Source organism: Rana temporaria, chromosome 9, assembly GCF_905171775.1.
Source record: "Rana temporaria chromosome 9, aRanTem1.1, whole genome shotgun sequence".
Taxonomy (NCBI): domain Eukaryota; kingdom Metazoa; phylum Chordata; class Amphibia; order Anura; family Ranidae; genus Rana; species Rana temporaria.
Genome location: NC_053497.1, coordinates 137930998 through 137957604, shown reverse-complemented (window position 1 = coordinate 137957604; position 26607 = coordinate 137930998). Strand labels below are relative to the sequence as shown.

At 43.0% G+C, this 26607-nt stretch overlaps 1 protein-coding gene across 1 annotated transcript in view; it reads right to left on the bottom strand.

The window, feature by feature from the left end:
- Positions 1-26607, bottom strand: part of HMCN2 (hemicentin 2) — a 345628-nt gene that overhangs the window by 155570 nt on the left and 163451 nt on the right. The window contains 7 exon segments of the mRNA XM_040325278.1: positions 3164-3290; positions 4827-4974; positions 8766-8896; positions 8983-9174; positions 11093-11176; positions 11281-11553; positions 24663-24790. Coding sequence (XP_040181212.1) covers positions 3164-3290; positions 4827-4974; positions 8766-8896; positions 8983-9174; positions 11093-11176; positions 11281-11553; positions 24663-24790 — 1083 coding nt within the window.

The window sequence follows — 26607 nt, the reverse complement described above, 5'->3', positions numbered from 1 at the left end:
ACTGAAGTGAACTTAGACCTCAATCAACTTAATCCATCAAACAATGTGGGGCTAGTCAGTTGTGATTGACATAACACTAATATACAGTGGGTGTTCTGTAGCGGCTTGTTCCCAGGCCCACTGTGCTAACCATTTCCCTGTGAATATATAGAAGAGCTCTACTAGTACCTACATCCTGATCCCTAAGGACACATTTTTACTGCTTTCTTTTGGCACATTAAGCTGTGCTAATGAATCCCAATTAAACAGTCCAACTTTAGAGTTTAGGTATAGGCCTGTGCACACTGCTTCTCGGGGGCGGACATATTCTAGACATATGTAGGAGGGTGTTGTTGGCAGTCACTGTTCTGCTGAGTGCAGTCATCATTTGAGCAGATGCCAGCATGGAAAAAGAGAAGGTCCAGAGAGGAGCTATGATTAAAGACCTTGGAGGCAGAAACGCGTTAACAGATTGCTTTTAAGGCTGTTACAGTAAAGATTGTGAGGATTATGCTGTGCTGGATATTTGCATTGATCATATGATCCACAGATCTCCTTACTCATTTCTTGGTTGGCTGCCAGAAGAAAACACAGCAATCACCTGATTGCTGTTACCCCGGGTGCCAAGGAAACCCTGCCAAAGACTGACTTGTCCTTTGTACCAGGCTTCTGGTAGCCATTTTGCTGGAGCGATATATAGCCACCGCTGTGTTATTTTTGGATGCCTTGCAGTAGGGTTGCCACCTGTCTGGGATTCAAACAGCCAGTTTGGGTTTTAAATTATGTGTCCGGATTTCAGTCTGCCTGAAACCCGGACCCATTATTCAGACAGGAATATGGCTCAGAACAGGGCTTGACAGGAGGGTGAGGGGTAGGATGACCACGTGTCCCGGATTGCCCGGGACAGTTCTGCATATTGCAGGTCTGTCCTGGGCACCTTCATTCCAGGACAATACAGTGTCCTGGAATGAAACGGACACAGCCACCCCCCAAGCTAAACTAATGCCCCCAAAAAAGGCTGCCACATCACCGCTTTACTCACTGACAGTACTTGTCCTGGCCAGTAATGCCTAGAGGAGCACAGTCCCTGCCCTCTGCTTGTGATTGGAGAAATCATAAATCCCGCCTCTTGTGTCCAATCACTGTGCTGTGATTCGTTACACCACAAGGGGATGTCCCTGAATAGTAGTTTGGAAATGTGGTCACCTTAGTGAGGGGGGGGGCACTATATGTTCCTCATTACTATTCTCTTGGGAGTGCCCAAAGGTCTGTTATAATCCAATAGTGTACACTAAAACAATTTTTTTTTACTGTGTCTGGGTTTGGCTTGAAGAAAAAGTGGCAACCCTACCCTGCAATGTGTGTAGTTGAGGTAGGGCAAGAGGACCCCTGGTGAGGGAAAGATAGGTTCAGCATAGGGTTGATGCTGTACCCCCTGCAAACAACCTTGTTGGGGGGAAGGACCTTTCTGCTAGCCTGAAAGGCCCTGTTTAGGGAGAAATCCAGGAGCATACGTGTAAGTCTGTCTATTATAACGACCTTGTTACTGAACTGTAAAAATGTCTTATGGTACACACAAATAATCTGGTATCAGCATTGCATTGTTGTACTGTTTGTTATTCAGTACATAAACTAAACTGGAAGACACCTCATCTGGTCTCTTTAAATTATTGCCATTCAGCTAGTCCTACCCATATGGAGGCTGCACAACAAAAACCCTGTGAGAGTTGGGGGCCAATAAATACTATACTCCTAGATTGTAAGTTCTAATGAGCAGGGCCCTCTGATTCCTCCTGTATTGAACTGTATTGTAACTGTACAGTTGTAAAGAGCTGGGAAAACCGTTGGTGCTATATAAATCCTGCATGATAATAATAATAATAATAATAATAATAATAATCAGGGCTTTTTTTCTGAGAGAATAGGTGCAGGAACTCCCTACTGCAGAGCCACCTGTTGTGTGCACCCTCTACCCACCTCTGAGCACCATACCTTGGTTCCAACCCTCTACTAACCTCAGAGCACCATTTGTTGGTTTCACCTCCTACCTACCTCCGAGCACCATTCTTTAATTCCACTCCCCACCCACCTACGAGCACCATTCCTTGGTTCTACTCCCTACCAACCTCCGAGCACCATTCCTTGGTTCCACCCCCTACCCACCTCTGAGCACCATTCCTTGGTTCCACTCCCTATCCACCTATGAGAACCATTCCTTGGTTCCACCCCTTACCCACATCTCAGTAATGGATTCAGAACCAAGTATTAAGTTGTGGTACTAAGTAATTTGTATATGATAGGAAGTAAAAAAGATCACCTGTAGCCAGCAACAATAGACTCTGACCAGCTAACAACAATAGACCCCTCCTTCAACAGTTGATGTCTCCCAGCAACGATTGTCTCCCAGTAGCATAAGATAACAACAATAGATCCTCTACCAGCAACAACTGACCTCCCCAGCAACAATAGACCTCCCCAGCAACAATAGATCCCCCAGCAGCCAGCATTAATAGACCCTCCAGAACACCCCAGCACCCCTTGCCATTACATACATTCAGAGCTGGAGGTGCCGTAACTGCGTTCCCCCAATTTGCACCAATTGGTATACAGACTTTTGCCCTGTACACACGATCGGTTCATCCAATGAAAACGGTCTGATAGATTTTTTTCATCAGATATCCGATGAAGCTGACTTTCATCAGTCTTGCCTACACACCATCAGTTACAAAACCGATTGTGTCAGATAGCCGTGATGTAAAACACAACGACGTGCTGAGAAAAATGAAGTTCAATGCTTCCGAGCATGCGTCGACTTGATTCTGAGCATGCGTGGATTTTTAACTGATGGACTTCCACACAGACGATCGTTTTTTTCTATAGTTTTTTTAACTATCAGATAATTTTAAAACAAGTTCCTAGTTTTTTCACCGATGGATAAAAAAAACGATGGGGCCCACACACGATCGGTTCGTCTGATGAAAACGGTCCATCAGACCGTTTTCATCAGACGAACCGATCGTGTGTACGCGGCATTTCTGTTTCGTGGAGGCACCCATATGGTATAACACAGGTGACATCAATAGAAATCATTTTAAACTGCTGCCTTATGGCCAAATTCACATGGAAAACATCTGTGATATGCATTTAGCCATTAGGCAGACATTTATAAGGATGTTTTACTTACTGTCCATCTTTGGTCCATTGCACTTGAGGTTTAGGCAGCCCAGACACTCTGCATTGTAGCTCCACTTCTGTCCCCTCTCGTGCCGTCAAATCTTGGACAGATCCGGCCCCGTAGATCGTTGGCGGCACTGCAAATGAAGACAACTATAACCACTTCTTTTACAAAGTTTTACTGAGTATTCAAACTATTTTCAGACTAATATTGCTTTATAAAAGTTTGTAATATCCAAAATGAAATAAATAAATACTTGCTCCCAAAAATAGTAAAGTTGTTTAATGCATACCTGTCAAACTCAGGGTCAGTCCGTAAAGCTACTGTGTGTCCAATTATTTGGGCTGCCTGTACACAGCTCAGCACTAGGACAGAAAAGTACCCAAATGACCCTTCACACTCTACAGAGCTGAGCACTTGTGCGAATGAGCCCTTAAAGCATCACTCCAACCAAAATCTATTGGGGAAGAAAGCGTGGATGGGAAGTATAGGGAATACAATAAGATTGCCATTTAGAGTCCAAGGCCCAGATTCACGTAGGGCGGCGTAACTAAGCGGGCGTAGCGTATCGTATTTACGCTACGCCGCCGCAACTTAGAGAGGCAAATGCAGTATTCACAAAGCAGTTACGGCGGCGTAGCGTAAATGTGCCGGCGTAAGCGCGCCTAAATCAAATGAGGAAGAGGTGGGCGTGTTTTATGTAAACTAATCATGACCCCACATAAATGACGCTTTTTCCGAACGGCGCATGCTCAGTATCACGTCGAATTTTCAACGTAAATTGCGCCCGCTCAATGCTTAGTCGACGTAAACGTAACCTACGCCCAGCCCCATTCACGGACGACTTACGCAAACAACGTAAAATACGGCGCTGTTCGTATGTTTCCGACGTCCATACCTAACATGACTTACCCCTGCTTTATGAGGGGTATCTTTACGCCGGCGTATGTCTTGCGTAAACTACATATCTTGATACGCCAGGCGCACGTAAGTTTGTGAATCGGCGTATGTAGCTAATTTGCATATTCTATGCGGAAATCTACGGAAGCGCCACCTAGCGGCCAGCGTAAATATGCACGGCGTAGGAGACGCCGCTCGTATCTAGGCAATTGTGAGGCGTATCTGATTCTATGAATCAGGCGCCGAGTTGCGACGGCCCGCATTCGGAGTTACGACGGCGTATCTGGAGATACGCCGTCGTAACTCCTTTGTGAATCCGGGCCCAAAAGTATTTATTTGTTAATACAAATCTAAAATTTACAAGCCAACATTTTTGTGGACTACAAGCCCTATTAAAATGGTGTGCACCTCTTTCAGGTTCATCTCCACCAGTTTCTGTTTCAGAGTGAAATAGAAATTTCTTCAGGTCTGCACATAATTAACAGAGGGAATGCGGCAGTTTTCTATACATAGAGAACTGCTTCTAATTCCCGACAGATGCCCCCTTGTCATATTGGATATGAGCTGTCAGTAAACAGAGAACTGTTTGCTCCTAATTAACAAAGGGGCTTGCCCCAGTGGCTGCTCCTTTTTCTACATTTTCAAGAGCCATGCAAGCTTGAGCCTGCACAACTCTTTGTTAGTTACTACACATTGTTTGTAAATATGTCCGTTTTGGACCACACTTGAAATCCAGAGTTCTGGGCAGCATTAAGGACTTTTCCATACTCACCAAATACTAGGATATTGTAGGTACGATGGGCTTCTCCGGCACGGTTCACCGCCCTGCACGTATATGATCCTGAATCATCTTTACGCATTCGGTGAAAGCGCAAAGCCTGACCAGCAGACTGAAAACTGATCCCCGGTGCCTCAGTCATCTAGTAGAAAAGAAGTCAAACAGAATATGTTGGCTGCAGCTCGTAGAATCATACAATTTATTCAACTCATTCTCACATGCCTTCAGCAGTCAGTTCTCTAATTCTGCCCCTCAGGTAATACAGTCGGCGTTAGAAGATCTCCTCAGATCAGAATGCGCAGAAAAACCCAATTATACTCTCATCTTGTTATGACATCCCTACCTGTTTTAGAGGGTCTCAGAGCTAGGTGGCTCCAAAACATGCTGAACCTCGACAATGATGACTGGGATGACATATGGGATTTCCCCTTTAAACTCCAGCTCTCCCCCCGAGTGCTGGTGCTGTGAGGGGGACCCCTGGAGATTTTACTTACATTTTTTGGACCTTCCCAGTCATTGACGAATTCTGGGAAGAGGTATTGGGGCCAGTGCCGGCCCAAGACATTGTGCTGCCTGGTACCAAGAATGCATGTATATAGGAGTATAAAGAGGACCTGTTATGGTTGTTTACATGTATAGGAGTATAAAAATGACCTGTTATGGCTCTATTCATGCAATTAGCCCCACAGTGGAGCGGAGAGCAGAACGGGAGGAGCGGCCGGGCGGCAATTAGCCCCACAGTGGAGTGGAGTGGAGAGCGGAGCTGGTGGAATGGGATGGCGGGCGGGCGGCAATTTGCTGCCTGGTACAATGGTACCATCGGGTCCCATGATAGGGCCGGCCCTGATTGGGGCTCATACACCTGGTTACTTCCACGTCATTGCAACTCTCCATATCTAACTGTATTTTGGGCTTAATTGAGCAACTAATACCCACAGTTGCAGGGCGCACCTTAGTCGGCCTACTTCTTTCCTATGGCAGGAAAGCTATAGCACTCCACTGGCAAAAACCAATCCCCCGCCTCTTGACTTTTGGAAGCAACTGGTCAATAATAGCGTGCCCCTCTACAAAGGCACCTATGCCAACAGAGGTTGCCCCAAAAAAATATGACAAGATCAGGTCCAAGTTGCTAGCGGAGCCTTCAACAGCTTCTGTAGCATTCTCGAGTTGACATCTCTTACTCTGTAACTATCACTTAGCCAAATGCCATGTTATGTTTATCCTTGTTTCACTTATTTCCAGTTTGCATTGTTGAAGCCTATGTTGAATGTCCTCCTAGGGGAGCCATACCTTCTTTATTAGTGATGTGACCCTTTTACACTGTTTAAAACCGCATGTTGCAGTATATTGTATTTTTGGCCCTTGCAAGAGCCACATCTCTTCCTTTTTTTTTTACAGTCATTGTATGTTGTTGTGACTGTGACCTAAAACTCAATAAAAAGATTTTACAAAAAAAAAAAATGTCGTCAACTGGGCTGGGTAAACTAGTAAAAGCTAAATAAGGTGACACAAGTCACAAGTGTTGTCCCCACTAAGCCCAACATGCTGAGTAGTCATCTCACTGCTACCTCCTCGTGTCAGCAAGTTCCCTGTCAGCACATGTGTCCTGCAGCAAAGCCTTACTGGTTCCTACATGCTGCCCTGCCCTCTCATAGTCTAAGTGATACTGTGAAGGGGATATTAGGTTGATGGGGATGAAAGACAATTTCAGGTACTTTTACTAGTTGCATGTTAACAAAATACATGTATACATTTAAGAGATACATTAAATAATTTAAGAGATACATTAAATAATTGATTTTCAGCTTTAAATTACATTATATCATCAGATAAAAAAAAAACTGGACAATGGCTGTTGATAGAAAACTTTCAAAACTAACAGACAATAGAAAACTCCATGTGTAGTGCCACTTTGAAAAGATAAGTACAGCCAAACCTTTTTTGTCTGTACTTCTCTTTAGGGTCACAAGAGTACATTTACTATTGTACTCCTGTGACCCACAGTCATCTAATAGCAGGCCTTTCCCCTCTATCAGCTGACAAGACAGCTGCTCCAGGCTTGAGATGAATCCTGACAATACTGTCAGGAACCACCCAACTGCCTGATTGACAGTTGGCTCACCGGGTCAGTATATATGTTTGTTTTTTATAGCAATCCCACACTTCTCCAGCAAAGGATCTGTACCAGACATGAGGATGCTGAGGAACAGTTCACTGCTGGAGCATAGGGGAGCGCCGTCTGCTGGAAAAGTAGAGAAGGAGGCAAGTAAAACTGTTTTTCCCATTCCCTAGATATAAACAAGCAAACAAGCATTTAACCTTCACAGTGTGGGATGAAGTCAGCTTTAATCTCTTCCTTACATATTATTAGCTAGATTCAGATAGAGTTAGGTCGGCGTATCAGTAGATACGCCGACCTAACTCTGAATCTGCGCCGACCTAAGTTTAAAGCGGATGTGCCACTAAAACAATATATTAAAAGCTAGCAGCTACAAATACTGCAGCTGCTGACTTTTAATATAAGGACACTTACCTGTCCTGGAGTCCAGCGGTGATCGCAGCAGAGGATGAGCCGATCGCTCGTCACCCTGCTGCTCCCCCCTCCATCCACGGTGAGGGAACCAGGAAGTGAAGCGCTGCGGCTTCACTGCCCGGTTCCCTACGGCGCATGCGCGAGTCGCGCTGCGCCCGCCGATTGGCTCACACGCTGTGTGCTGGGAGCCGAGTGTTCCCAGCACACAACGGGCGACAGACGGGATGTGACGGAATGCCCGTCTTTCGCCCGTAGCGTGTGGCCGGAAGTGGGTGCAAATACCTGTCTTTAGACAGGTGTCTGCACCCCCCTCCCCCCTGAAAGGTGTCAAATGTGACACCGGAGGGGGGGAGGGTTCCGATCAGCGGGACTCCACTTTAGGGTGGAGGACCGCTTTAAGTGTATTCTCAAACAGAGATACACTTAAACCTATCTAAGATACGACGGCTTGCGCCGTCCTATCTTAGGGTGCAATATTTAGGCTGGCCGCTAGGTGGCGCTTCCATTGCGGTCGGCATAGAATATGTAAATCACTAGATACGCCTATTCACGAACGTACGCCCGGCCGACGCAGTACAGATACGCCTAAAGTTATTCCAACAAATAGTTGGAATAGTAATGTTAAAGTATGGCCGCCGTTCCCGCTTCGAAATTCGAAAATTTTACGTCGTTTGCGTAAGTCGTCCGTGAATAGGGATTTACGTCATTTACGTCCACGTCTAAATCAATAGGCCCGTGCGGCGTACGTTGCCGCAATGCACACTGGGAAATGTAGGCGGACGGCACATGCGCCGTTCCAAAAAAACATTAATCACGTCAGGTCAAGCTCCATTAACATAAAACACGCCCCCGTAGCCGAATTTGAATTAGGCGCGCTTGCGCCCGCCGCATTTATGCTACGCTGCCGTAACTTAGCAGGCAAGTACTTTGTGAATCATGTACTTGCCTCGCTAACTTACGGCGGCGTAGTGTAAACACGCTAAGCTACGCCGCCGCAAAGTTAGGACACCCTACGTGAATCTAGCTACTTGTATCAATTTATGAATCATAAATAGTGTGTGCAATAGACACCAGATAATTTATTACCTAAACTGCCAATCAGCTTCCAACTTCAGCTTGTTCAATTAAGCTTTGGCAAAAAAAACTGGAAGCTGATTGGTTTCTATGCAGAGCTGCACCAGATTTTGCACTCGCCAGTTTTGGTAATTAACCTTTAATCTCTCCACTCTACTCCATTGCGAACATCCAATCTATTTTCATGTGTGATCCCAATTACCCAGGTAGTGGTAGTATAGATTTTACTGATTCCCTCTCTCATATAAAATATATATATATATTATAAATATAGATATTTATGTGCACGTACTCCTACATGTCCCTATAATGTGATGACAACTTACAATTTTGTTATCTTTGCTCCAAGTGACTGTCGGGAAGGGGACTCCATTCACTTCACAGCCCAAACTCAAAGGCTGATTGGCCATCAGCGAGATATTCTGTGCCTGTCCATTCTCTAGTATCCTTGGTGGTGCTGATGAGGCAATAATACAGTAAGTTTTCCATTCACTTCACAAACTGCAAACATTAGCAGTTGTCATGTGTGATCTTATTGCTTACCATATACCACCAGCTTAGTCTTCCTTCTTGCTGAGCCAGCTTCATTAGTAGCCAAGCATATGTAGTCTCCAGTATGATTTGGCAGTGGTGATTCAATCAGTAAGGAACCATTGCCCAACTGGGTCATCCCTGGAACATTACCGGTAAGAAATACTCCGTTTTTTAGCCAGCGAACAAGTGGGGTGGGGGTACCTGTGTAAATAAGCACATACGTATTTATTGGTTTATTATGAGTTATTGACGAAACTTTGAGAATAGCCTCATGTAAAGCTCAGCAAAAATTTGACAAAAAGTGCCATCATCCAAATTTGAATAGGAAGATTGAACCAAGTGAACTTTAGTGAAGTGCATGCTGTTTATTATATTCTGGTTTATTATACTATTTGTTATATAGATCATTCCTCCTGAAGAAGCGGCTGAGTCTGCGAAACCGGAAGAGGAACCTGCTTTACTCCATCTCAACAGAAACTTGACCCGTTAAAAGTAACTTGTTGCTTTTGGGTGGGGTATTGTTCGTTGTTTTTTTTTGAATTTTGTATATTTTTTATATGTAATAAAGTAATGTTTTACAATACTATATGTGTCAATGTTATCAGTACCGAGATAGTCCAGCACGTCCCCCCTTTAGGTGATTACATATTGGTTAGGCAGCATCAGCAACTGCCACCATATGTTCACTTGGTTCAATCTTCCACATCTGTGTTATTGTTATCAGGCACCTATGTAATACAACACAAAGCATTGCCAGATTACTGCTAGGACAAAACAGGCCAAGATCAATTCAATCAATGCCAATTTACAAATGGCACACCATTCAATCTGTAATGCTTTCCTTGTTAGAGGGTTAGGGTTATGCCTAGGAGTGAACTTCCTGACATTTTTTGCATGTGTCCATTCAACTGAAGATGGCAGCATACAGTCTATGCAGCACAGTGAGGTACACTATAGGAATTAAGGCCCCAACCAGAATGTCTTTCTCAAAAAAACATTTTGGTAAGCCAACACAGGGTTTCTACCTATGACCATTTTCAGGCACACTGTTACTTAAAGTAGTGACCCTAGGAAGGTCCAGGTACACCAAAATGGGAGGGGACAGTGCAGTTTGTCCCCAACCTACGCTGTGCAATACATTCACCAACCTGGCTTTAGAATACATTAGGAATCCCTCAGAAAACAACAAGATAAAGCTGGTGCTGGCTTGCTATTCCTGCTACTGCCACCAATATAAGTAGATAGAAGATGCCATAATGCAGAGTAACCATGTCTTGCTAAAAGACCAAAAAGGCTCTTAAGATTTGTATCACGGATAGACAAAGTAACCAATAATGAAGCCCTTACTTTTAACTTGTAATAGGAACCCTAAGTAGCTTTTATCTAACTACTGTGATTTAACATTAAACAGTAAACTGCAACTTTTAGCCTACTGGTAACTTTTTATAATTATTAAACTTTGGATAGAACTCTTCATTTGGTGACTAATATTAGATGGTCACATACATAGTATATCAATTGCAACTGTTGAACTGTGATATCATTTGTATTGTTAAAGATCTAGATCAAGAATGCTGTGGGAACTGGAATGTGGAACTACTCCTATATTTTAGAGTTTTTTTCATCACAAATATGTGCACATATGCTCCATTTCTGTAAGACCAAGACCATTAGCTGACGTAGACATTATAATCCTGCTCTGAGACCGAAAATCCAAAGAAGAAATTTGGCATAATGGTCAAACCACTGGTAAACAACCATCATTTTGGTTACTGTATCTACTATATCTATAATTGTTCTACCAGGAAATATGCTTCTGTGCAAAGTGTCTGAAATAAAGGTGCTTGGGTTCCCCAACTAAATTCTTACATTTGTTTAAGGGAGAATCTGGTTGGTTTGAATAGGCAAAAAAATGAATTTTTAGACAATTTTAAACATAAGGCCCAAATAGTGTATAGCAAAATCCTACTCAGTATTCCATTTACCATATAAAAAACTGATTGAAAGCGTTTGTCATACTAACCTATCATGATCCGGCTAGAAAATTAATTTGATTCTTTGCTCTTTCTTTTTCAGCTATGGGCATTAAAGGGCTGGAACATATTTAATAAACACTCACCTTGCACAGGGCATGCCAGGGTAACAGGCTCATAGGCTGTCTGTTCCAACAGAACATCAGAGTTGTCCTTGAAGTATGGCTGCTCTGGAAAAGACACAAAAATGATAATAATTTTACCAACAGTTACTAAATTAAAGGGTTCATGTATTTATTTACATCCTTGGATGTGATCATGGTTTAGTGCTTACCCAGCACTTCTAGCCTAAATTCCAGTGAATCTTTTCCGGCACTGCTAATAGCAACACAGCGGTAATTCCCGGAATCAGAGAGTTGGACCTCCATGACACTGACACTGCCATCAGGCCCTTGTAAGAAGTCCTGGTCTCCTACCCTCAAGGCTACACCATCTTTGTACCAACTAAGACCTGGTGTTGGGTCTCCATGAGCTACGCAGGGCAGAACCACTGAGCGTCCAAGAAGAGTCTTTAAGACCTTTGGTCCTGGGTGGACACGTGGTGGAACTGTAATAGAGAAAAAACATTAAAAACCATATCATTCTATCGTCCAATGCACTTAAAAAAGAGCTCAAAGAACCACAATTGCAAACTAATTTATGTAACTTTTTTTAATTACTTTTACCTTTTTTAAATTGAGGACTATAGAGATTGAATTAGTATCCCTAAACCCCTATTTAGCCTAAGATAGTTGAGCCAGAATACACATTGAAGCTGATTATTCTGCTGCATTTAGATTGTTCCAAAACTAGGTAAAAGAGGAGAGAGTAAAACCTGTAATTGTTTTGCTGTCTGTGCCCAATTATGGAGATACCCCTTTAATTCTTGTTCTGTGACACAACAGGAAGTGAGAGAAAATCTCTCCAAATTGAGGGGAAATCCCATCTTAGATAGGGGTTACCAAAATGGGTGCCTCCATTGGAAGATTTATCCTTAATTCCTATTCCGAAGACACAAGTAACATTTTGGTTTTCCCTCACTGTCATTCCTGGTGACAGTGCTAGCCATAAAACTTGGAGGGTGGTTCCAGCAGAGATAAAGCAGACAGCATTAAATATACAGCAGAGAGTCTAAGGCCCCGTACACACGGTCGGACAAAACCGATAAGAATGGTCCGACAGACGGTTTTCATCGGTTCACCTCTGAAGTGGCCGTACGGCCTGATGTGTGTACACACCATCAGTTCAAAATCCGATCGGGTCAGAACGCGGTGACGTAAAACACACGACGTGCTGAATAAAACGAAGTTCAATGCTTCCAAGCATGCGGCGACTTGATTCTGAGCATGCGCGGGTTTTGAACCGATGCTTTTCTGTACTAACCATCGGTTTGGTCCGATGGGGCAGCGGTCCATCGGTTCGGTTTTGAAGCATGTTTAGAAATTTTGGACCGAAGGAAACCAGACCGATAGCCTATACACACGGTCGGTTTGGTCCGATGAAAATGAACTTCGGTTCATTCTCATCGGACCAAACCGACCGTGTGTACGGGGCCTAACCCTTCTTGTTTCTGCTGGAATAATTGTTTTTACTCTTGTCTAGGTCTCTGTTAGGAGGGCTTTCTGTTTGCTCTGATATCTGTCAGACCTCCACAATGGAGGCCCAGACATCATTAACAGCTAAGATGTTTCTAACATTATCTAAAACTAAAAAAAATTCTGGAGTTGGATTTAAAGATCTGGCTTCCTGACCCAATAACCACATTTTGACCCTATAAACAAAGTTCTTCCTTGCAAACATATTGGCAGCTTGAAAGATCCAAGCCTAGGTATAGGATGACATACACTTATATGCCAAGAATCTCTCATGTATGTACATGTTTAATGGTTTATTGCTAGAAAATACTGCAACTGTTAATTGCTGAGTTGATATCTCACACAGTGTTGTGGTTAGGTGTCTGAGCACAATGGACTCAGTTTCATCTATCAGCATCCGTAGCACCTGCTCTCTCTGTCTGGGCCGGAGACTCAATGCCGTCATCATCTTCCTCTGATATGTGCAGACAGTGCTGGTGGAAAGCTGCACTTTGTTACGAAGAATTCCCCCAGGACAACCCATCTCCTACACTGTGATTCAGCACAGAGAGAGTGAGCCAAGGTCAGCCTTTTAAAGAGATTAACTTCCTACACCAACTGAAAATCAAGACAGTGTGCAAACTATACTGCTATGTAAGGCGCTGCCACCTTTCCTAAGAAAAAAAATACATATTGTACTTACAATCACTTTCTTATTAATACGATGAGCAACAAGATACATTTTTTACTGGTTTGATTGGTACAGTGCCAGCCAGGTGACAGTCCTACTTCTATGACACAGTGACAGTACTAAGGGTGGCCATAAATGTTTCCAATTTTGAATATTCTGCTGTTTTTGTACTCCTGGGTGGGAGTGCATAAAGATCAGCTTCCTCATTATGGAAGAAGGGATCAAAGTAACACACCTGTACCTCTAGCTAAAGGTGTCAATATACACTCAGCCAAATACAGGCAGTCCCCGAGTTACAAACATCTGACTTGCGAATGACTCCTACTTATGAACGGGAGGCGGCGTGACATCTCTGCCGTTTTGCGCATTGCGCGGCCACTTTTTGACGGCGGGCACATTTCAACAGAACATCGGAAAACGACTCCTACTTATAAACGGGAGGCGGCGTGACGTCTCTTCCGTTCTGCGCATGCGCGGCCACTTTTTAAAAGCGGGCACATTTCAACAGAACATCGGAAAACGACTCCTACCTACGAACGAGAGGCGGCGTGATGTCTCTGCCGTTTTGCGCATACACGCATTCGACAGAACATCAAAAAAGGTACTGTTCCGACTTATGAACAAATTTGACTTAAGGACAAACCTACAGTCCCTAGCCCCTTCGTAACTCAGGGACTGCCTGTACCCATATGCTGAGGGTAGGAGCTAGGTTAAATGGCAGAGTACACAATTCTGCATCTGTGTCAGGGCTGGGCTCAGCCCTTCCTTCTCTGTGCTGGCAGCTCAGCTGTCAGCTAATTGCCAGCTCCCATCTCTCCACAGTGATCCACCTGTTGATGATCCTGCTTGTCAGCTCTGTCTACTTTAGGCCTCTTTCACACAGAGCGGACCGTTTTTGTGTCCGCTCCGTGTGTGTCCGTCGGCTCAGCGGGGATCCCCGCTGAGCTGTCGGCGGACAGGGCGGTCCCCGCACACAGTGCAGAGACCGCCCTGTCTTTCCTCCACTCTCCCCTATGGGGAATCGGATGCAGACGGACCGTCTGTCTGTCTGCATCCGATCCGTTCTGCTGGACGGAAGAAAAATAGGGTTTTCTTCCGTCCGCAAAAGCGGATCCTGACGGACGCGGATGGTCGCGGACGTTAGCGGATGCTCCATCCGCTAACGGACGCGATCCCATAGGGATGTATTACAAGTCCGTAAACGGACTTGTAATACACGGACGAACGGAGCGCACGTGTGAAAGAGGCCTAAAGCCTTCCAGTTCATTTGCTCTTTGCCTTCGCTTGTGCTAACATCACAAGAGACTTTTGCCTGCATTCCTGTTGAAGACCTGCTTGACTGACATTCCCTCTGGCTACAGATCCTGCTTGCTGTACTACTACCTTTATCGCTGGCTCTTGGACATTGGCTTGGCTGACTACCCGATCCGGTTACTGAACTCTTGCTATCTTTTGACTACGCTTACTCTGTTTACCTTTTTATTTTTATTATTAAACAAGTGTGATTTAACTGTACTTCTGTCTCGGTCTGATTCATGGTTTCTGACCATCTGAAGTTCACACATGGTTGAAGCAACATGGATACTACATTCTCCTGCCATCCATTGTTTGTCTGAAATTTGTCAGCCAAAATTTTACGGTTACTTTTGTGGGCATACCACTTTGCAGAGATTTCTATCTTTGTCCAACTCAGTAGATTGCTTTAAATAAGGCCTGGATTATTTCCTAAAGGTACATAATATAACTGGGTACTAACATTTTAAAGGTAAGGTTGATCCAGGGAATATCCGATTGCCTCTCGGGGGAACTGTATCACGCTTTGCTGTGTTTTTTTTTTTTGCCTTCCTCTGGACCAACTGTGAATATAGGGTTATGTAAAGGGGTTGGATGCTTTTTATTTTTCCCTTTTATCGGTTGAACTAGATGGACACGTGTCTTTTTTTCAACCTGACTAACTATGCAACTATTAAAAAAAAAAGTGCCGGGTGGAAAATTGATGGCCAAACAATGACTGCATACAATCAGATGCAGTCACTGTTTAGGTATTCTGACAGCTGGCACTCGGCAAGGGAGATTTGTCCATGCATGACGTTTAGCATAAATGGAACAATTTCTTTCATTCAGGCTAAAGGTGTCTGTCCCCATTTTGGTAAGAACCTAAAATTCGGTGTATTAGGTCCCTTGCACAATGATCACCAAGATATATCAAGAGGTTAATCTCCCTAGCAGATACCTAAACAACAAAAAAAACTTCTCTACTCTCAAACCTTTCCCTGGTCCATAACCCTTCCCCATTACCCAATACAAAACCTAAAAGAAAATGTTTTGCCTTTAGATACCTTTTTACATTTACAGATATTTGGTTAAAAGTTTGTAAAAATGTTGATTTTTCTCTTAAACAGTGATAGTATATAATAACACAAGACTGTCTATGCAAACTATCTTACAGAGCAGAGACAATGGTCGTGTAAGGAGTAAGATAGCTGGGATGTTATTATAGATTGTTCTGTGCTGAATGAGGTTCCGTTCTTTGTATAGACCAAGCTGGAGTGTGTCTTTGCGTGTGTCAGGCCTTTGCGGGTTGCACGCTGCTTTCTCTATCAGTCTACATAAATACAAGATATGGGTTTAACCCTTGTGTATTCGGACACAGAGGACAAACAGCAGTGGCCAGTGTCATGCAAGGTTTATGTCTAGGCCTCATGACAGGACATGTCCATGCTGTGATGACAGACTGTGAAGGAAATGGCTAACTATGACTGTTTGTTTCAGAAGGAAGGGCGGGGGAGGATGGGGACCAGATGTTTCATAGTTTTGGTTTCTACTTGGCACTTTCATCCATTCTCAAAACATCCCATCACCTCAGCAGCGATGTGATAATTACACAGAGGGCTCTCAGGCCTTCAGCTCCGAGCTTCTGTGAAAACCCCCAATGAATACTAAATTAAAGAACACGCGTCCCAACAAATATTTTTCTGGTGTTTCTTGTGTCAGAGATCTTAAGATCTCTAAATATAACCTATTAACAATTTTGTTTCCATATTTTATGGTGGGAGGGTTGTACATTTACTCGCCAATAATTTACTAGTAGTAGTAGTAGTAAATAAGCCAACACCCCTTGTATGTGAGGTTAATCAAGATCTTTACTGCGTCATAAAAAAAAACGTTGTTTTGGGGTTGCGTAGTACCCCTTTACTGAGGTGACAGACATCTTGATAAAGGGATCCTATATGCCCCCAGAATGTTTTTTGTTGACTCAGTAAAGTTTATTTTTATGTCAATCAGTGCTTTGATTAAATTAGGCATACAGAATACAACATGCCGAAAAAGAATACAAAGAAAAATAAAATAAATACCAGACAAGAAGAGAGGATGTACAAATGCATAAACCAGGGGTGTCTAACCTGTGACCCAAGGCCAAACGAATTAATGCCTGTAAATATTGACGTGTTTCAGCCTTTTACATAATCCTTAGTCATAATGAGTTTTCCTTTTATTGGATGGATAGAATACAATTCTATGTTTTATTTTTGAGACATTGTGGTGATGGATTTTTTTCTCTTTTATTGGATGTTTGGATGCCGCACTACTTTGTCTCCTGAATGCTGCCCAACATTTGTAAAAATGAATTTAGACTTAAAGACTCTTTACATAGATACCACTTAAAGACTTATCGGCCCAAATAAAATTGACAGTGTCTCTTTAATGCACTTTTATAAGTTTTATTTTCCCAAAGAAAACTATCCCACTCTTCACAATCTTGCCTTCTTCATGCAATCAGTTTTCGGCAGTACCTATATTTGTGAGCAACTATTATCAAGGATAAAGCACACGAGGGGCAAAATTAGAACCAAAATATCTGATAAGTACCTTAAGAATTCATTGAGAATTGCTACTACATCCATCAAACCAGATATTGTTGAGTTCATTTATCAAAAACTGTGTCAAATATCGCACTCGTTTTATGTTGCCCTATTTTACTTTTATATTTGAAAATATTACAAAATAATAAAGTTTTATTATAAAAACAAAAACAAATATAAGGAAGAGAGGAATTCTCCTCCAAATATAGGGATTTTTTATGTGAGGTGCTGTTCGTGGTATTTAAGGTAAGCACACAAAACACAATGGTTTTAGAAAAGTATCAAAAAGATTTAATTTTCATATAAAAATATATCCATATAAATCTTTATATGGATATATTTTTATATGAAAATTAAATCTTTTTGATACTTTTCTAAAACCATTGTGTTTTGTGTGCTTACCTTAAATACCATGAACAGCACCTCACATAAAAAATCCCTATATTTGGAGGAGAATTCCTCTCTTCCTTATATTTGTTTTTATATATCTTATGATGGGATTGTGAGTAACTGCTGTTCGACCTAGGAAACCATTCACCCACCCCCTTATTTTTCAATAAAGTTTTATTACTCATATAGGAACATTATCTATATCAGTGATCGTTACTTGTGATCGGCCTGACTTTTTCTGCTCATCAGCTATCCTTAGGCTCCATGCACACTGGCTTAAAAAACATGGCTTCCACTGTTCCACAGGAGTTTTGTGTTCTGTCTAAAAAAAACGCTCAATGTTATCCTATGTGTGAATACACATTAGAACAATTACAAGTATATTTTAAGCTCAACGTTTAGAGGCAGGAAAAAAAAAAAATATCTGGTTTGCATTTCTGATTGGAGCTTACTGGCATAAAAAAAAAACACAAAATTCTATGAGCATTTTTTTCTGTCAAGAGAACTGCCGTTTTTTTAAGCCCAGTGTACATGGTGTTTTATTGTTAGTTTATTTTATGTGTGGCTAAAGACATTATCTCCTCCAATGTGGCCCAGGAAGGTCAAAGGGTTGGATAACCCTGACATCAACAAATTAAAGTACATGGGTGAAATAAGGCACTGAGCCTCAAGTGCCCTTATATCCACATTCTGGATGGAAATAACACTGCAATGTATAACTGTTAACCCGACACATATTAGGTCAACATTGTGGAGGTAACCCCCTTAGGGGGGCAACCTAGGTTTGAAGGTGGCTGGAGATCATGCTTAATAGGGGGCAAGTTCAAGTGGTCTACACTGATGACAGAGGGCCGACTGAGGCAAGAAAGGAAGGAAAAAAACAGTGGGAACAGACCACTACGGGAACAGAAAAATTAACAAGAGGGAACATGATAATTTGGGTAGCAACAGGGGAAACAGGGATTGGGAAAAAGATGGGGGTTAGACACTCCATAAACAGCTATACCCCTTTGTGTCCACGCAAAGGCAATTGCCAACCATAAACAGCGATGCAAAAACTTGAAGCAGGTTCATGCCAGAGCATGGAACCCCTCTGTGCCTATAAAGACAATCTAAGGAGTCCTCTTCTTTCTGAAAGACTCATACAGTAAGTATCATGCTGGTAGAAAATCAGTTCCTCATTATCATCATCTGACAAACTTTGGCACTCCGTGCTAACATGGTTGGGGTCATTATGGTATGCCAGTACCTGGGAATAGGGGTGTTGGCTGTGGGTATGGAAAAACTGCAGAAGTGACTTTTTAGCCTGAAAGAAGTGCAGGTTTAGGAATGTGCTCAATTGTAGAGGTGGCAACATTGATAAAAATATTGATTTTGTGCCCTAAGGCACAACGGGGACCCATCCAAAATGAATTGGCTTTCTTAACACACAGAAAAACTGACTTTTGTTTAACCACTTCAGCCCCAGACCATTTTGCTGGTAAATGACCGGGCCACTTTTTGCGATTCGGCACTGCGTCGCTTTAACTGACAATTGCGCTGTCGTGCGACGTGGCTCCCAAACAAAATTGGCGTCCTTTTTTCCCCACAAATAAAGCTTTCTTTTGGTGGTAATTGATCACCTCTGCTGTTTTTATTTTTTGTGCTATAAACAAAAATAGAGTGACAATTTTGAAAAAAAAATGAATATTTCTTTTACTTTTTGCTATAATAAACATCCCCCCCCCCCCCACAAAAAAAAAAAAAAAAATATATATATATATATATATATATATATATATAAAAAAATCCTCAGTTTAGGCCGATAAGTATTCTCCCAGATTTTTCGTAAAAAAAATCGCAATAAGCGTTTATTGATTGGTTCGCTCAAAAATTATAGCGTCTACAAAATAGGGCATCGTTTTATGGCATTTTTATTAATATATTTTTTTTACTAGTAATGGCGGCGATCAGCGATTTTTATCGGTACTGTGACCTTATGGCGGACACTTTTTTGGGACCATTGGCATTTTTATAGCGATCAGTGCTATAAAAATACATTGATTACTGAAAAAATGGCAATGGCATGGAAGGGGTTAACACTAGGGGGCGAGGAAGGAGTTAATTATGTTCCCTAGGTGTGTTCTAACTGAAGGGGGAATGGGACTGACTAGGGGAAATGACAGATCGCTGTTCATACATTATATGAACAGCGAACAGTCATTTCTCCCCCTGACAGGAGCGGGAGCTGTGTGTTTCTCGCTCTGTAACGAGCGATCACGGGTGCCCGGCGGTGATTGCGCACTTTGGCACCAGGGGCGAGCAGGGGGGGCGCGTGCGCCCCTAATGGCTGGAATGCAAAATGACGTATAGCTACGTGATTTCGCTCAGCCAAGCCGACCTGCCGCCGTATAACTGCGGCGGCTGGTCGGCTAATGGTTAAAAAAAAATATTGCGGCATAATATGTCATAAAACCACTGTAGATACAATCAGTACCTAAAAGGTATTCGTAAAAGATCTGTAGCTTTTATTTTCCATTTTTTGTTAAATACATCACACAAGGCCCTAATGTGTGTTAGACAGTTACTAATAACAACGTTTTGACAGAGCAAAGAATTTGATTAGATTCCACTTTTGCTCTGTTGCTTTTAAACCAGTCCAAGAGTATTCATTTTGGATTTCCATTGCTGATTGAAAAAATTTGATTACAGTGTGAAGACAAAATACACACATGTTCTTAATAGATAAGTGCTCTTTGTACTAAAAATACATATTACATTTTATGTTTTCATTTTATCTGGCTGTTACTGTGATTTTTAAATCCAAAAGCCATAAAACAATACACAGAGTTACATGTGAGCCCATGTGACCTCTACCCCGCTATTCAGGGCCGCTGATAACAGTACAACTGGTCCTTTTGTACTGGGCCCAGACCTCATCAGCTAAACAGGGGGGCCCATGGCAACTTCATTGCTCATTTCTTCCTAAATTAATAAATTGATTTTACTAGACCACACTCCCGCCCCCTACTTGTTTACCAGGGGTAAAGTCAGTGTTGCTGTTTTGCTGCACCCCAGGGAGGTAGGTGGGGTTTGGTCAGGTCCCGGTCAGGAAGGCTGTACAGGGTCCCATGATTTCTAACAGCAGCCCTGCTGCCAATTATGAGCCACATGCCTATTTAACCACTTAAGGACCCCCTACCAACGATATACGTCGGCAGAATGGCACGGCTGGGCACAATCACGTACCTGTACGTGTCTCTTTAAGGCTCGCGACCCGGTCTGAAGCTCCGTGACCGCGCCCAATCGCCGCCGGTGTCCCGGGATCGGTCACCGGAGCTGAAGAACGGGGAGAGGTGTGTGTAAACACACCTTCCCCGTTCTTCATTGTGGCAATGTCAGTGATCGTCTGTTCCCTGATATAGGGAAAGACGATCACTGACATCACACGTCCAGCCCCCCTACAGTTAGAAACACATATGAGGTCACACTTAACCCCTACAGTGCCCCCTAGTGGTTAACTCCTAAACTGCAATTGTCATTTTCACAGTAATCAGTGCATTTTTATAGCACTTTTTGCTGTGAAAATGACAATGGTCCCAAAAATGTGTCAAAATTATCCGATGTGTCCGTGATAATGTCGATGATCGCCGCCATTAGTAGTAAAAAAAAAATGATTAATAAAAATGCAATAACACTATCCCCTATTTTGTAAATGCTATAAATTTTGCGCAAACCAATCGATAAACGCTTATTGCGATTTTTTTTTACCAAAAATAGGTAGAAGAATACATATCGGCCTAAACTGAGAAAAAAAAGTTTTTTTATATATTTTTGGGGGATATTTATTATAGCAAAAAGTAAAAAATATTGCATTTTTTTCCAAAATTTTTGTTTATAGCGCAAAAAATAAAACCGCAGAGGTGATCAAATACCACCAAAAGAAAGCTCTGTTTGTGGGAAAAAAAGGACGCCAATATTGTTTGGGAGCCACGTCGCATGACCGCGCAATTGTCAGTTAAAGCGATGCAGTGCCGAATCGCAAAAAGGGGCAAGGTCCTTAACCTGCATAATGGTCCAGGTCTTAAGTGGTTTAAGGACTTCCCGAAATATTTTATATGCAGCAACTATTTTCACCAATTAGCCCAAAGAGCTGTTAGAAGGGCAGTATGTGACTTAAAGTTTATCTAAATGAAAAAACAAACAATGTAATATGTTGCAGCCTTTGATATGGTGGTTTCATGATTTTTTCAGGCTTTATTTCCACCAAGTGATCCTGCCAGAAACACACATCCTGTCCTTGGATGGCTTAATCATCACACTGTTTCTATAGAGGAGCAGTGTTGTCACCCTAGGCTGTTCTCCTGATTTTACAACAAATACGTTCCCCTTTCTTATCTTCATTATATATGTAGGACCCTCCTAGATAGGTGTTAGATACATTTAGTTCTGGCCCACTGTTTTCAGTGGACCTATATTTCATTGTTAGGCAAATTTAGTTCTTGCTCACTGTAATCAGTGTGGCTGTGTTTGATTGTTCTGTTCTGTATTTCAGCGGCTGCAGGATAAACTGCTTCCCCCTGTTTGTCCAGAAATATTCTGGAAGTTAGTGGGCAGGGAGAGTCTAATCAGCAGCTGAATATTTATACAGCCCTGGCCAATCCCTGGGGATAGGTTCCCAGATGGTGGCTGGGAGTGTGTATAAATACCCTGAGACTGTTTTTTTTTCCTGAGGAGGAGATTACAGCCTAGGGTGGCTATTTGCCACTAGGAAATTCTGCCATATGCCTGCGGTTCATCAAGGCCTCAGTTGGGCTAGCTGGAGGTCTGCTTTACTGGGAGTTTTCTGAAGCTGAGGATCTAGTCTGGTATCACAGGGTGAAAGTGTCTGGAAGATATTTGAAGGAGGCAGCCAATTATCCATGGACATTAGTGAGCACAGACAGGTGTGAGAGATCCTTGAGGCTGTGTGCTGCTGCTACCCCTCTTATGAAAGAGGGTTTAAAGGGGACATTGTGTCTGACTGAGTTCAGTCCTATTTTATTCCTAGTGAAAGGACTTTGCTCGGATGTCCAAGAGGAAGAATAATTTACTCAGTTTGCTAATACAAACCTCAGTTCCTAATTTACTTGTACAAGGACTTGGCTCAAAGTTCTAAAGGAGGAAGTTTAGTGTCTTCAAATGGCTACCAAAAGTTACTTGAGTATTTTTCAATTAACCACTACCTATCCAAGTTCAAGCTTTCATTAAAGCATCCAAAAAAGCATACCTCTAGACCAGTAGCGGTCCGTCTATAGACGGCACTTGAGCGCAGCCCCCTCTGGTGGCTCTGCACTGCCACTGAAATAACGTACATTCATGCATTGCATGAATGTATGTTATTGTTGCCAGCTGCCACTTGAGCGCCGACCACCTGAATAACGGCAGCTGGTTGGCTGTATGGAAGTGCCTATCAGAGCCAGCGGCTTTCCGAGTACAGCCCTCGTCTCCCGGAAGCTTATCCTCAGAACGTACGGGGGGTGCGTTCCTTGGATAAAACTGACGTCCGTCTCAGCCAATCAGGTTCACCGATTCTGGTTATTGGTAACCTGATTGGCTGAAGCGTCACCAAGGTGGGAGAAGACATCGAGGGACGTGGAAGGAGAAAGGTAAGTGCATTTTACAGGGCACAGCGGCGACAATGGGCACAGCGGCGACAATGGGCACAGTGGCGACAAAGGGCACAATGGCATCAATGGGCACAGTGGCGACAAAGGGCACAGTGGCATCAATGGGCACAGTGGCGACAAAGGGCACAGTGGCAACAATTAAAGGGCACAGTGACATGCACAGTGGCGACAATTAAAGGGAACAGTGGTGACAATTGGCACAGTGGCGACAATTGAGGGGCACAGTGGCTGCGTTTCATGGCATGGCACAGTGGTGACAATTGATGGCACAGTGGCTGTGTTTGATGGCATGGCACAGTTACTGCGTTTGATGGCATGATACAGTGGTGAAAAACTGAAAATTGATGGCATAGTGACTGCATTTGATGGCATGGCACAGTGGTGATAATTGATGGCACAGTGGCTGCGTTTGATGGCATGGCACAGTGGTGACAATTGATGCCACAGTGGCTGCGTTTGATGGCATGGCACAGTGACTGCATTTGATGGCATGGCACCGTGGTGACAATTGATGGCACAGTGGCTGCATTTGATGGGCACAGTGAGGCTGCAATTTTTTTTTTCTGTTTGCGCCCCCCCCAAAAAAAATTTGAGCACCAGCCGCCACTGCTCTAGACAGGGGTGGACTGACAACTCATGGGGCCCCCGTGCAATAGGAGATTATGGGGCCACACAGTATACACACACATACAGTATACATACACAGTATACAGACACACAGAATACACATACACACACTGAAAAGATACTGGAGAGGCGGGGCAGCTATAATCTTGGGATTTTTTTAAAAACACAGATTTTTACATACTGTGCCTGGTTTTACTGAGACTGGCAATAATGATGGGGCCCCGTAGTGACATGGGGCCCTCGGAAGTGCCGAATAGTCAGTCCGCCCCTTCCTCTAGACTGGTTAATGAGTCTGAAGTGTGATTGGAATTGTGTGCCTGGCTGCGGGGCAGTTATCAGGAAAAGAACCCTGAGCATTTATTAGGCAAGCATCTCCTACAGGCGTAGCGCTATACATAGGAAAGAGTTATTTTAGCCATTTACAGAAGATAGTTAGGAAAGCTAATAACATTGATTTCAATATCAGAACACAAAATGAAAAGGACACTGGAATGCTGGCAAGATCAGGTATTTTTCAGTACTTCTAAAAAAATGAAAACTAAGGACTGGTAAGCTGCAATATAATACATTTTGTTCTTAGCTTTAAATATACTTTAATGTTATACAATTCAATTTGAACTGTCTTGGACCTCGATGACAGCAGTGAAGCAATAATAAAGAAAAAAAGGAACAATGGTGAAAGGTTACATTTTCAAACTTGCTCCAGATGCCTGGATACATTAAGGCAGCAAATGTGTATAAAAAAAGTACAGTAATCTTTTCACAGCTAAATTATGGAAGCAAAAGTAGAGTTGTTGCACACATAAATCAATTAAGATTCAAACTGGGAATATGTTTTTTATCTGAGTTGTATTACAATGCCTGCTGCATGGATGCACATGTACCTTGGACCTCCAGGCTGTATGTAAGTGATGTGTTACCGGCCAGGTTGGAAGCCAGGCAAGTGTAATATCCGCTGTCCATCACCCTCAGTTCAGATAGTTTCAGAGACGAGGAGGGCAGCAAATGGTGTCTGCAAGGAGAGGACAACATTATTCATTTCATTATTCCCCAAATTGTAATTTTTATTTCAATATCTTTATTAATTTTGTAAAGACAAAGGTTAACATATATAAGACAGGTCAGTAATTAACCATAGCAAGAAATTAATAAAAAGAGAATTATAAGCTAATAAAGAGAATTTGTTCGAAGGGCGTTGGCCAAGAACTTGACTTGCATACAAACGGCACACAATTGTCGGCCAGCAAACGCGAACATAGTGACGTACTACGTGAAATTTCAGCTCTTGAGCGCCACCTTCTGCTAATGTTGTGTTTGGTGAGCATTGCTTCCGAGAATGCGTGTTTGTGCTTTGGACTTTTGTCTGACGAAATTGTGTACACACACGATCGGAAAATCTGACAACAGACCGTTGTCCGCGGAAAATTTCTAAGCCTGCCATCCAACATTTGTCCGCGGAAAATCCGACAACAATTGTTCGATGGAGAGTAAAAAAACACCAGATTTTAAGCCAACAGTCTGTCAACACACAATTCCCTATGGCTATGGCTAAGCGCAGAAAACCCACAGGATATAATAGAAGTCTTTGGCTAAGCGCAGAAAAACCACAGGATATAATAGAAGTCTATGGCTAAGCGCAGAAAAAACACAGGATATAATAGAAGTCTATGGCTAAATGCAGAAAACCCACAGGATTTAATAGAAGTCTATGGCTAAGACCAGTAAGCCCGCAGGAAAGCTGCAGGTACACTGCACTGCACCCGCTGTGTGGGTAAACCACAGCACATCAGTGTGAAATAGAGCTGCATGATTAATCGCGGAGAGAATCGCGATCTCGATTCTCCCGGCCGCGATCTCCCCGCAGGATGACCCGCGATTCTTCTGTTTCACGGCCGGTTCCACGCAACCAGCGTGGAACGCAAATGGTGCCGATATCGGAACCGACATCAGCAGCCTGCGCCGCTGGATGGATGCCTGGGCTTCTCTTGCAGATCTGTACAACTGTAGTGTATATCCATGCGCCACCCAGTGGTTGCCGGCGGTACTGCTTCTGATGTATTAATCTTTCTCACAGTTCTGTACAACTGTGTGTATCCATGCGCCACCCAATGGTTGCTGGCGGTACTGCTTCTGATGTATAAAAAAAGAGACCAGTGATATGTTTATAATGTTAAAAACCATATAACTCCTATGAAAAAAAGCAGAATCAAAGTTTAACATTATAGACATATCACTGGTCTGTTTTTTATATATTAATACTTTCAGATAAATCACAGGTTTATTTATTTGGGGGGGGGGGGGGGGGGTTCTGGAATTCAGTTTTTGAGAATCATGAGAGAAACATGATCTTTAGTCTAAGCAAAAGAATCGTGATTCTCATTTTGACCAGAATCGTGCAGCTCTAGTGTGAAAGCAGCGTTATACTTTTATGTCCAGTGTATTGCTTCACACTGACCTGAAGATCTCTTATCTCCTGCTGCTGGCACCACTCTGGGGGCTGATAAGAGGTGGAGTGCAGTTGGCGTTACTCCTCAAGGGACAGGAGCCAGCCGTACAGAGGAGGCATCGGCTTATGTGGCTTTTGCTCCTTACTACAGTCCCATCTTTACCAGTAGTCCCTGGCCATGATTCCCGGCCAAAAGCTATACTCTCAGTTTTCCCATCGGAAAACCTGGTCGTGTGTACAGGGCATAAGAGATCGCTTGGCAATAGGCATGTGGGTTGAGCTGGGAACTCAGGTGCAGAGCACTCTCTGCAGGAGAGATCAAATAGCTTCAAACTGCTGGCATCTACCCAATATTTTAATGGAGCCCAGCAGTGAAAGCAGTA